The sequence below is a fragment of the Amblyraja radiata genome, chromosome 3 (assembly GCF_010909765.2).
Source record: "Amblyraja radiata isolate CabotCenter1 chromosome 3, sAmbRad1.1.pri, whole genome shotgun sequence".
Lineage (NCBI taxonomy): Eukaryota > Metazoa > Chordata > Chondrichthyes > Rajiformes > Rajidae > Amblyraja > Amblyraja radiata.
Genome location: NC_045958.1, coordinates 59,171,633 through 59,184,072, shown reverse-complemented (window position 1 = coordinate 59,184,072; position 12,440 = coordinate 59,171,633). Strand labels below are relative to the sequence as shown.

Genomic DNA, 12,440 nt, shown 5'->3' with positions numbered 1-12,440 from the left:
CCAATAGTATTGTTCTTGGGCATGTGAGACGGTGGCATCGGCTCCGGGATGCCCCATGTGGGCAGCGTTGTAGTACCAGTCGTATAGGGAGGCAGGGACGACCACCTTGTGACCCTTGATGATGATGCCGTCCCGGAGCACAAGCTCGTCACGGACCAGAAAGAAGGGGTGGGCGCCCGCAGGCAGTGAGGTGCGTCTGCTGGGCCACCCCCGCTGGATGACAGCTGCAAGCTGTTGCAGGTCGGAGTCGTTGGCGGTGTGCTCAACCAGGCACTGCAGCTGCTTAGAGGGAACAAAGTTGACATTTAGTACCTGCAGATCCTCCTGCTCGTAGGGGTGCCTGTCACAGGAGGACAGCGCGTCGGCCACATGCATCTCGGTGCCCCTCTTGTACACGATCAGAAAGTCGAACCGCTGGAGCTGTAACATCATGCGCTGGAGTCTAGCTGGAGCGATGTGGATAGGTTTATTGAGGATGGTCACCAAGGGTTGATGATCCGTCTCGACGGTGAACCTGGTACCGAAAAGGAAGTCCTTGAACTTGGAGCAGGCGAATACAACCGCAAGAAGCTCCTTCTCGATTTGTGCATAGCGCTGCTCAGTGTCTGTCATGGTACGCGAGGCATAAGAAATGGGCTGCAGCGAGCCGTCATCATGGAGTTGCAGGCAGGCAGCACCGAGTCCGAAGCGGGAAGCATCACACGTAACTACAATTGGACGTTGCAGATCGAAAAACTTGAGAGTCGGTATGCTAATCAGCTTTGTTTTGAGAAGGTCGAAAGCCTGCTGGTGTTGGGGAAACCAGGACCAGGCAATGTCTTTTTTCATCAGTTGCCTCAGGTGTGCGCTCAACTCGCTGAGGTCGGGGATGAACTTTCCCAAATAGTTGACCATGGCCAGTAAACGCTGCAGGCTGGTCACGTCGGTCGGGGCAGGCAGCTCGGAGATAGTGTTGGTCTTCTGCGGATCAGGTTTCAGCCCGTGGGCTGTGAAGATGTGGCCAACATAGGGTACTTCAGCTACACGGAACTTGCACTTTGACGGGTTAAGTTTTAAGTTGATCTGGCGAGCGCGGTCTAGAATCCGTCGGAGGTTGTGGTCGTGCTCAGCAGCATCTTTCCCATAAACCAGGATGTCATCCACGATAATGGCACACGGCAGGCCAGTAAACAGTTGCTCCATGGAGCGTTGAAACACTTCGCTAGCAGAGTTGATGCCGAACGGCATCCGCAAAAATTTGAATCTTCCGAAGGAGGTGCCAAAAGTGGTTAATTCTGAGTAGTGTTTGTCTAGAGGTATTTGCCAGAATGAGCTCCTGGCATCAAGGACAGAGAACACCGTGGCCTGACCGACCTGGGCAGCAACATCTTCTACAGTCCTCATGGGGTAATGAGGACGCCTTATTGCCAGATTTAAGTCTTTGGGGTTGATGCACACCTGTATCTCGCTCTTACCCTTCTTCATGGTGGTGACCATGGTGGAGACCCACTCGGTGGGTTCGCTGACAGCTTCAAGCACTCCCATGTCAACCATGTTCTTCAGCATGGCTTCGACCTTGCCCTTCATGGCAAACGACACCCTGTGTGGAGCACGGACCACTGGTACAACCAACGGGTCAGTTGCGATCTTGTATACAAGGGGCAGCTTACCCAGATCATCATCGAATAGGTCAGGGTACTCGGAGAGTGGATTCAGCATCACCCGCACTTCGTGGACAGTACGGTCAAAGGACACCAGCCCGAGATCCTGACATGCCTGATTGCTCAACAGAGTCACACAGTCACAGTCAAGAATGAAAAACGACAGGTCACGCAAAGATTTCTTCAGCACACAGTGGAAGGTGGCCCTCCCCACAGGTTTTAGCTCCTCTCCCCCATAAGCACGCAATATGGAGCGATCAGCAGTTAACAGCTCATTATTTCTTATCTTCCTGAACAGGGATGTTGACATAACATTCACTTTCGCCCCCGTGTTCAGCTTAGCAGTGAAGGACTTGTTGTTGACAGTGACAAGCACAGAAGGATCGGGGGGGCGAGATTGATTATGAAGGAGAGAATAAACACTGGCATCTCCCATGGAAATACTGGGCTCAGAGTCGAGGGCAGTGTCGACAGAAGACTGGGAACCAAATTCGTTATCAACTTGTTGAAGGTTGTTTAGAACTTGTCTGGGAGCTGGAGGAACGTTCCCACGGGAGCGGCAGACAGCTGAGAAATGGTTCATCTTCTTACAGAAATTACAAGCTTTACCATATGCTGGGCACTGCGACTGCATAGAGTGGACATAATTGCAGTTGGGGCACTTCTTGACAAGCGGGACCCGAGCGGCATAAGTCAGCCACGGTGCAGGGCGAACGTTGTCTTGCTTGCGACGGGGCATAGCAACACCAGTCAGATTAATAGCCCGATTGTCAGATCCCCCTCTGCCCATGTAGCGGGGCAACCACCTCAGCTATTCGGCATGCATGCATAGCCTCAGTCAGGGTGAGATCCGGTCTTCGCAGCAGCTCTGCTCGTAGCTTCTGATCTAGCATGCCGGTGACCAAAATATCTCTGGTGAGCTGATCACGCATATTCTCGAAACGGCACCGCTGAACAAGGTAGCGCAGGTCAGCGATAAAACATTCAACAGGTTCATCAGGCTGCTGTTTCCTTGTCAAGAATCTAGCCCGCTCCAATATACGGTTGGAGGGCAAGTCACAAATCTCCGTAAACTTGCGTAAGAGACATACCGGGTCGTTGGCAGATTCCGCCGGCTCGACGACCTGGTCGTTGTCATCCAGGACCGATGGATTGTAAGTGAAAGCCTGAGCACGCTTCATAGCATCGGGACCGGCAAGGTTCAGCAGGAGTGAGGCTTTGACCGCATCAGGGTCGTTTCGGTGCACGATGTTGATGAAGTGGTTGTAGTCCATCACGAAAGTAGCCCATCGCTCCGCAATGTCAGCGTCAAAGACAAGGGGAGAGGGCTTGCAGCACGAGAATGCCATGGTAAATAGGGGATTAAACACTAGTAAAACTAGGAGCAAATAAAACCCGATAAACAGGAGGCGCGCGTTTAACTTACTGACACCATGTAAAGAAGTTAAGTCTGACACACTGTAACTTTACTGAGTCTTTAATAAAGGCACATGTCAAACACATCCCAGTACTGAATGCATCTAGTCTTCAGGCGTACTGGAACCAAGCGAGGAGCAAGGGGAAGATATCACAGTTATACTGAGATGACTGGGCGTGGTTAGTGGTATTGAGGTAGCTACATTATAGGTTGCATGCATAAACCATCTACAGGTATCAACACACTCTCAACAATGAATTGAAGTATTCTAATTCAATTAAATTATAAATCGATTTAGGAGTTAGGGATTGGGTGGAAGATGCCCCTTCAAACTCCAACCCAATTTTTGAAGCCCACGCTAAAATGCATTTTCAGTATTTGTTAGATGTATAAATAGCAAATTAAATGACCAAACATATCAAGTGAAGATGGAGCAATAAGTTATAACAACTAACCCCCTGACCTCTTGAACAAACCTATACTGGATATAATATTAGTTAGATTGTGTTAATTTGGCTCTCTCCCTCACACTTTAATGCATTTCATTATCTTAAAGGGCCTGTCCCACGTGGATGACCTAATCCATGAGTTTAGAAGAACCTAGACGAGTTGAAATAAATGTCAAGGTCGTGTTGACTCGCCGAAGTAAAATACCTCCTACGACTATGTCTACGACCTCCTACGACTATGTCTACGACCTCCTACGACCCCCCTCGACCTCAGTCTTCCACAGCAAAGACCAACCACGACTAGTTACGAGTGGAAAAATCACATGATAAAATTATGTCATGTTTGCATTTTTTTCTCGGGCCAGTTACCGACCTACGACTACCTACGACTACCATCACGACCTACGACCTACCTACGAGTAAAAAGTATCCATTTTTTCCATGCCGACCTTTTTTTCACGTGGACATTTTTTATCAGGCTGGATAGAACGCCGCGACCTACTTGAGGCCACGAGTACGCGAAGACCACTCACGAGCATGAGGAAGAGTTACGAAGACCTCCTACGACCTCGTGGTGACCATGCTGCGAGTATGAGTCACGGGCAAACTCGGCAGAGGTCGCCAATTAGGTCGTGAAAGTGGAACAGGGGCTTACGCACCTGAATTAACATTTTGCTTAGTTTCTCCACATACTCTTTCCTTGTTTTCCATTTACCAATGATATTGATGTTAGCAACCCAGACAAGGAAGCAATTGGCGGGATTCACCTTTATATTATTGAGATTAATCTCCTCGAGCTCAGGGTCATTTTCCATAACTTGCTTTAGGGTTTCTTCAAGGTCTGTAGAGTTTGGCAGTTCATCAGGAACTGGCTTATACTGAGTGGGTTGTATGACACCTGCAGAAGGGAGACAAAGTGAGTGTTGATGTGAACACCACAAAATAATAATTTGACAACGTGAATGGTGTACAATGTAAAAATATTCCTAGTGGCGGCACCAGAACCAATGTGGTAACAAGAATAGCCCAGTTCACTTACAATCTTAATACAATGGTTCACAGAATATACAAATGTTCCTTTTGGCAGCTCACTTTTAAAAACTGCTGTGAATGTGAGTTGGAGCCACATTCCTCCTTTCATCCTAAAAGTAGGTGGTTATTTAATGTTATTTAAAGCTCATCAACCTTAGCTGAATTTTGCATCTGTTACATTTGAATAATTAACATGCAAAAAGAGCTAAAAGTTGAATTGAGTTACAAATTGAAATTACTGATTGAATTATCATTCTTCTGAATAAAACAGACCATATTTATGTACTACCACACATTCTGTCTGTTTTTTTGGGTCTTTTTTTGTTATTTTTAGTGTGTTTAAAAAGCTTGTGTAAATGTTCACCGGTTTGTTTTATTTGGGGGGAGGGGGAGGGGGTCGGGGGAAACTCTTTTTTCAGTCTCTTACCTTGCCGAAGATGCGATTGTTTTCCGGATCACATCTCCGGTCGCTGTGAGGCCTAACATCGGACTGAATTTGAGCCCCACCGCGGGGCGTGGACTTAACATCGGAGCTGATCCCTTGGCTGGGATTGCTCCAACCGCGGCCTGCGGACTTTACATCAAGAGCTCGCAGTCTCGGGAGAGGTCGAGTTGGGAGCTCCAATGACGCAGAGGTTCGATGCCCCGACTTGGGGTCCGATCGCCCGGCATGGGGGAGCAGACATCCACCTGATGGGGGAGATGATCGCCCCGACATGGCGGGCCCAAACGCCGACGCCGAGGGCCCAAACGCCACCGGCTACGAGTGTCAAGATCGTCCCGTCAACGGAAGGCTCGAAGCCCCCGACCGCAGGAGCACAAAGAAGAAGCTAAGAGATTGAACTTTTTTTTCACCTTCCATCACAGTGAGGAATGTGGGGGAGTCATTGTGGTGGATGTTTATGTTTAAATGTATTTTGTGTGCTTTTTATTTGTATGACTGACTTGGCAAATGAAATTCCTCATATGTTGCAAAACATACTTGGCTAATAAAGTATTATTGTATTGTATTGTATTTAACAAATTGCACAGAATAGTGCAGCATTTACAGTGCATACGTTCTTATGCTCAACAGTACTTCAGATTTTACTTACTGTTAAGGCCTTGCTTGTTAACTATGGTACTACTGGCAAGGGCTTCATAATACTGCTGGTTGCTCATCAGTGTGTGCATACCAAGTATGGCTAAAAGAAAAGCAAAGTATTCATGGTACAAGAAAACAAAGTATTTCAATTGCAGACACTTGCACTGGATGCAGAAAAAGCAGGCACATTGGAACTGCACTCTGGTTCAAAAAGCAAAAATGATCAGAGTACTGAGCTACATTCACATTAACTCCCAATGATCAGTTTAAAATGCAGATCATAGTACACGAGCTAGCACTAACACTTGCAGCCAATTCATTAATGCATATTAAAAAAATAGTTAATTCTAATGGCCTGTCCCACTTAGGCAATTTTTTGAGCGACTACAGGCAACTCCTGCAAAATTTTCAACATGTTGAAAAATTTTGGGCGACAGCGGCGACAATTTTTGCTGTTTTGAGTTGTCATAGGTTGACGTAAGTGTTGTCGTAGGTTGTCGTAGTGCTGTCGTAGGTTGTCGCCAGGAGTCGTACGTGAATTCCATTAAAACTAGTCCCTGGCAGTCGCCTAAAGAGTCGCCTAAGTGGGACATTAGGCTATGCATTACTGTCAAGGCCATGATTTAATCGCAAAGTCACATAGAGTCACAGAGACATCCAACACTAGAATAGACTCTTCAGCACATCGAGTCCACATCCACCTTTCAACCACCAATTTACATAGATTACAAAGCCTTTGACTACCAAACCTTTTTATTTGCCCCAGATTCTACAACTCAGTTACACCCGAGGGGCAAATTACAACAAAACTTCTCTGTACTCAATACCAGACCAGAAACATTACAACTCAGGGGCACTAGAGGTCATAAAAAGTGGCAGTATGATGGAGCAGGGCGTTGTCATTGTATGGTTGTAGGTGATAATAAAGGACAGCATGAAGGTGAGAAACAAAGAGCCTCAAAATAATTTTTTGAATAATTCAAGAGGAAATGGAGTTGGATCATGATCATAATAATGCAGAAATATGAATGATACTAGTTTTTTTTAGTGTACACTTTAAAAAATATTTTTTTAAACATTGTTCATTTGCACTGCTTTGCGGCCGATGTTCTGCCGAGTGACAAGTAATATGCAGATTCTTCTCAGCTTTAATCACAATTCCTTTGTGGTCACACTTACTAGTCAGTGAAAGAGGTTGGCTATGTTCAGAATATTGTTTTTTTCCTAAATTTGAAATCGGAGAACCATAAAAATCTTAAAAAGCTTAGAAACTGTGACGTACAATTTTTTGATGTTTGATCCAGTGCATAAAACAGTTACGTGAAATTCATCATAAAATCGCAACTTCGACAATTTTTGTCGCTTTAAATGAATGCATAAATAATTTAAGAATAGTTTGTTTTTTTAAGTTCTTCTCTGTTCTTCTAATAAAATAATAAATATACTGATTTTACTTTTGTTTTGCAAATTACTTTTGTTTTGCAAACAAAGCAACCAATCAGACTAAATTGTTTTTAAGATAATTTCATCGACTGTGGTGTGAAATTGTGACTCGAGTCTGGTTGTTTGCAGGTGTGGTCATCCCTTCATTCTTTTCATCACTGGTTATATTTTTATATTATTTTATAAGGAAATGTGTATTTCCTTGCAGGTTGAAGTCATTTGGCCTCTTGAGTCTATGATCAATTCTAACAATCTTATCTCTCAGTTATTTCCCAGTAACCTATTCTTTATCGCATGCCCATCAACTTCTCTATATTCTCCATCCTGCATATGTTTGGTTTATGGGAGGAAACACGAGGGCCCAGGGGAATCTGTAATCTCTATATAGTCACCGCTGGAGGTCAGGGACAACGCCAGGTTGTGGCGTGGTGAGGCTGCAGCTCCATGTGCTGCACCACTGTGCAGCCCACACATGAGCATGTGATTCACACAGCCACACTATGATTCTCTTCCAACTCTAAATTTACACAAAGGTATCAGTGCACAAATGTGAATTCTGCTCTGTCATTCCTACCCGTTAAAAGCAGAAATCATCTTGATTGAAATGCGTGATCTTATATTATCCCTTACACTTGCAGTTAGAGTTATCTTGGATCCTGACAGGTGAATGCTATCCAAATCTCTGGATGAGAGCCTGCTTGAATGATGAGGGAATCTGCAGAATTCTTGCAGTGGCATCAGAATTGCATTGCAAGCTTTACCGGTGATGGAGCAAGCTTCGGTGGCAACAATACACAGTCCAGGGTTTGATCCCACTGCAGATACATCTTATACACCTTGCAGGAGTTTTGCAACCTGTGCATGCAGTTGGTCTTTTATGGTGCGTGAGATGCAGGAGCCCATAAAATCTTACCAGCATATAGCATGGAATGGAATTAAAATAATTGTGCTCTCTAAGAAGTGTACAAATTGTGGCCAGTTAGATTGTTAATCCGCTTGCAGATTCTTGTGCTCCATCTAACTTTTCTACAGCGTACAATATTCTTTAAAACAATGGAAGCACCTTCAAAGTCCAAGGAATGTCCAAGGAAATTAAGGAACTATTTTCTAGTTTTATGAAACTATATTGATCAAATGTCCACAGCTATTGCCTGTAATAATTCATCTGATTTTACATGAGAAATTATTGACAATAATAATTTCAGTGCAGTGCCCCACAAAGAGGATAGTGTGTGTGTGTGTGTGTGTGTGTGTGTGTGTGTGTGTGTGTGTGTGTGTGTGTGTGTGTGTGTGTGTGTGTGTGTGTGTGTGTGTGTGTGTTTTCCCATTCCCCACACTCCTTTGGGAAGTATGCTTAATTCGATGAGAACAGTATTTGAATTGGCTGTAACGTATCCTCTGCTGTCAGCTTGTTTATTTGTGATTATTTGTGGGAGATACTAAAGTTTGTTAAACCAAGCAGCAGGAAATCCTAGCAGAGGAAAGATGGTGAAGCGAGGAAATATTAAAATCACACAGCAGTGCGTAGGTCACATTCCTTTATGTCACTGAATAACAAATTTATATTCCAACTTGCTCAAACTAGAAGAATTTCTTCTCTGGTAACGAGATGCTGCACTTGATAAAAATAGAGGGCCAAATTCCTGTCTGTGCTAATTTTACATTTGCGCTTACTCTACCAGTGAATTAGCAGAGAAGAACTTTACCCTAACATGCAGTGGTGTGAAAATTCTAACTAGCAGATTTAAGCTTAGAAGCCAAGCAGAAGAATCTCAAGACAAGACCAGTCCATGGGTCAAAGAGGCAGCAATAACACTTTTCCACAGCACACAGAGCAGTCTGCCTAGCACACATCAACTTATGAAGCACTGTCGCTTGCAGTAGCCTCTTGTTGCTCACATGGTACAAACTTACTAAACTAAAGTATACAGTCTCAAAGTTGGCAGCTACCACAACCTCACATTAAACAGCAACCGAATGACAGTAAATGTAAATAGTTTCTCTGGCTGATGATGACCTTATACTCCATGGAACACAGCAAATGAAATGAATGATGAGATGGGTTTGCGAAAGGACAGAATGAATGCTGAAAAATAAACAGTGAAGCTTAATGAACAATCCAAATGTTAACATTTATTTCTAATTAACTTAAGTGAACTTTCTAATTTGATATACTTGATCCATTTTGAAATTGTTTCTATGTATATTGTTTTGTTACACCTCAAATTGCCCTTCCTCTGCTTTCACATACTTTCTGCCCAGAATATTTGTGAGGTGTCCTACCCAATCTACACACGAGCCCACTCATCTCACAGAACCTTCATGGCCAACAGATTATAGAAAAGCCCCCCTTCAACGTAACACTCTCCAAAATCTTGTTCACTCATCAACAATATCAGTTTTTTTAAATTGCTACTCTACCTCATTATTACTATGAGGCTCATGATCTTCAATCATCTTGGATCATCATCGACAATAGACAATAGACAATAGGTGCAGGATTAGGCCATTTGGCCCTTCGAGCCAGCACCGCCATTCAATGTGATAATGGCTGATCATCCACAATCAGTACCCCATTCCTGCCTTTTCCCCATATCCCCTGACTCTGCTATCTTTAAGAGCCCTATCAAGCTCTCTCTTGAGTGTAAGGTCATCATCTGCATACTCAAGCTACAGTAAGTGGTGCAGCGGGACTCCACAGTAATCCTCACGCTCGCCCACATAGTCTTCCTACACCCACCTCACAGGTTTTACCATCTGTTTACCAGTTGAAAGACAAATAGAGACCTACACCCTCTTTCAGTCTAGCGTGATCAATGTTAATTCTGCAAACAATATTCGATCACAGTTCCAATCCTAACGATGCTCCATTGCCAGATGTGATGTCGGATTGAGCCACAATCATAACTTGTGCCCAATGCACCTGGCCTTCACTGGTGAAAGAACTAACTAGCTTGGGAAGGCTAAAAGAGGCAAATTTGGCATATAGAAATTAGGAACAATATAAACTCAAATAAAAATAGAAACAGCAGCGTTAAAATTTAAACTTTAGAGCAGAAAATTGTTCTGTTGTTTGTGCTACATGAATGACATCATTTGAGATACGAGGTGAACTCTGCCCCAAAAATTCCATTCCATTCTCTGCAGAGAGTTCCATGCACATATGTTGCTATATCCCCATTTAGCATAGACAAATCTCTCTCTCTGCTGCAGTGAGTGGCACTCTGAAGTAAATCGTCTCTGTGGGCTGAGCTTCACTTACCTGCAATGTCACAAAGTTCAGCATCAGTAGCATTGACCAAGGCCTCCTCCAGCTCTGGCTCCAGGGTAACACTGTCAATAACAGACTTCATTGGCTTCTCTTTGGGGATCCACTGCTTCCCTACAACAAAGGATTCATGACAGAACGGGACATCAATTTAAGCAACTAAAGAAAAGAAAAAATCAGTCAGCTTTTGTTCCCTTTCAAAAAAACATCTTCTGCACATCACCAAGACAAGGGCTATAGTATTCAAGTTAAATTTATTATTTATTGTTAAATGCAGGAGTACATTAAGATACAGATATATTGAAAAATATTGCTTGCAGAAGCATCACATGACAGACTCCGGTAAACACTAAACACAAAAAAACAAATTATACATAAACTACACATAAAGTTCTAAAAGGAGACAATGTATGAATCAAGACATTAGTGCTAAAAGATAATTTTTAAAAATGCAAGTCTATAATAGTGCAAGAGGTGAGCCATAGTGTTCCATTGTTGAGGTAGGATTAAGGTTGTGTTGGTTGGTTCAAGAACCTGATAATTGGATAATATTAGCGGTTCCTGAACCTGGTGGTGTGGGACTTCAGGCTTCTGTATAGAGATGATAGCAGTGGGAAGAGGGCAAGGTCCAGATAGTGCATATACTTGATGACGGGTGGCTTCCTGAGGCAGCGCTTCATGTAGATGCTCTCAACGGTGAGGTGGGCTGTTCCTGTGATGGACCGGGCTGAGTTCACCATCTCTGCGGCCTCTTGTGTTCCTGTACATTAGAATTGTCATACCAGGCTTTGATGCGACCAGTCAGGATACTTCCTGTAAAAGGTAGTTAGAATATTCGTAGACATACACTTGAAACTTCTAAGTAGAGACACTGGTGCTCCTTCTTTATCATTACATCTCTGTGCTGGGCCCACGACAGGTAAACCGAGATGTTAACATCCTGGAATTTGAAGCTGCTAACTCTCTTCACCACCGACTCACCAATAAACACTGGCACATGGTCTTGCAACTTCCCTTTTCTGAAATCAACAATCAGTTCTTGATCTTATTGATGTTGAGCAAGAGGCTGTTGGTGCAACACCACTCATCCAGCTGTTCTATCTCTCTCATCACGACCTGTGCTTCGGCCAGGAGATGGTTCAGTAGCACCATTGCAGAGCAGCAGAGGTTGGGCAATAAACATTGACATGATCCGAAAGGCCCAAATACAAAGAATGAGAAAAAAAATGCTTGATTTCATAGATTTGTTTTAGCTTTAATACCTCCCATCTCATGGAAAATGAGGTAATTGCAAGATTAATTTAGTATGGAACATCATGTGTTTAATTCTGGAAGGGTCAAACATGTGAGCAAAACTTACAAAAAATGGAAACACTTTTGTGTAGCGTTAGCCTTTAAAATTTTCAAAAGGCAGATACCACTAAGGTTGCTTAACTGTGCTGAATGTTTATTAATTCTAATCCTACTGCCCTGATCTATTCCCATAACGTTGGCATGCTTACCGGGTGATGTAACTTTCTCTCATACCTTCTCCCTTGAAAGATCACTGTGGCTAATGACTGTAAATAGGTTTACGACCATCTCAGAAATAACCAAATTCTTTGTTGGATATTTTTACAAAATCCTAGCTAATGTTAGGTGGTCAAAACAGAAGTTTAAATTTCAATAGAATTTAGAGAGTGCAAGCAGTCAGGAAGTCAGTCCTGATCTTAAAGACTAAATTACCTCATTTATTTATCATTACACTATAACTTCCTGTATTCCACTTTAAAAATGGACTCTGTATCTGTAAATGCATCCTGCAGTATTGCAGCCTCCTGCCAGTATTGCAGCCTCCTGCCAGTATTGCAGCCTCCTGCAGTATTGCAGCCTCCTGCCAGTGAGTGTTGCAGATACATACTACTACATGGCAAATGCAGACACAGTTTAAATTATAAACCTGGGTGTCATAATTTAAAAATTATTATGGGAGGACATACAAGAGTCTTTATTATATACAAACAGACAGAGCCGGGATTTACAAATGTTTCAATTCTAAGTAATTCTGGAGCACTAATTGTCTGTCTCATTCATCGGAACAACCAATGCCACGGTTTCAACCAACATG

The 12,440-nt window shown here is 43.4% G+C and overlaps 1 protein-coding gene across 2 annotated transcripts in view; it reads right to left on the bottom strand.

Annotated features, from left to right (window-relative positions):
• Positions 1-12,440, bottom strand: part of tmod1 (tropomodulin 1) — an 85,075-nt gene that overhangs the window by 25,586 nt on the left and 47,049 nt on the right. For both annotated transcript variants that reach the window (XM_033017851.1, XM_033017850.1), the window contains exons 4-6: positions 10,328-10,447; positions 5,633-5,722; positions 4,274-4,404 (exon numbers count right to left, since the gene is read on the bottom strand). In XM_033017851.1, the coding sequence (XP_032873742.1) occupies positions 4,274-4,404; positions 5,633-5,722; positions 10,328-10,447 (341 nt within the window). The remainder of the gene's footprint in view (positions 1-4,273; positions 4,405-5,632; positions 5,723-10,327; positions 10,448-12,440) is intronic.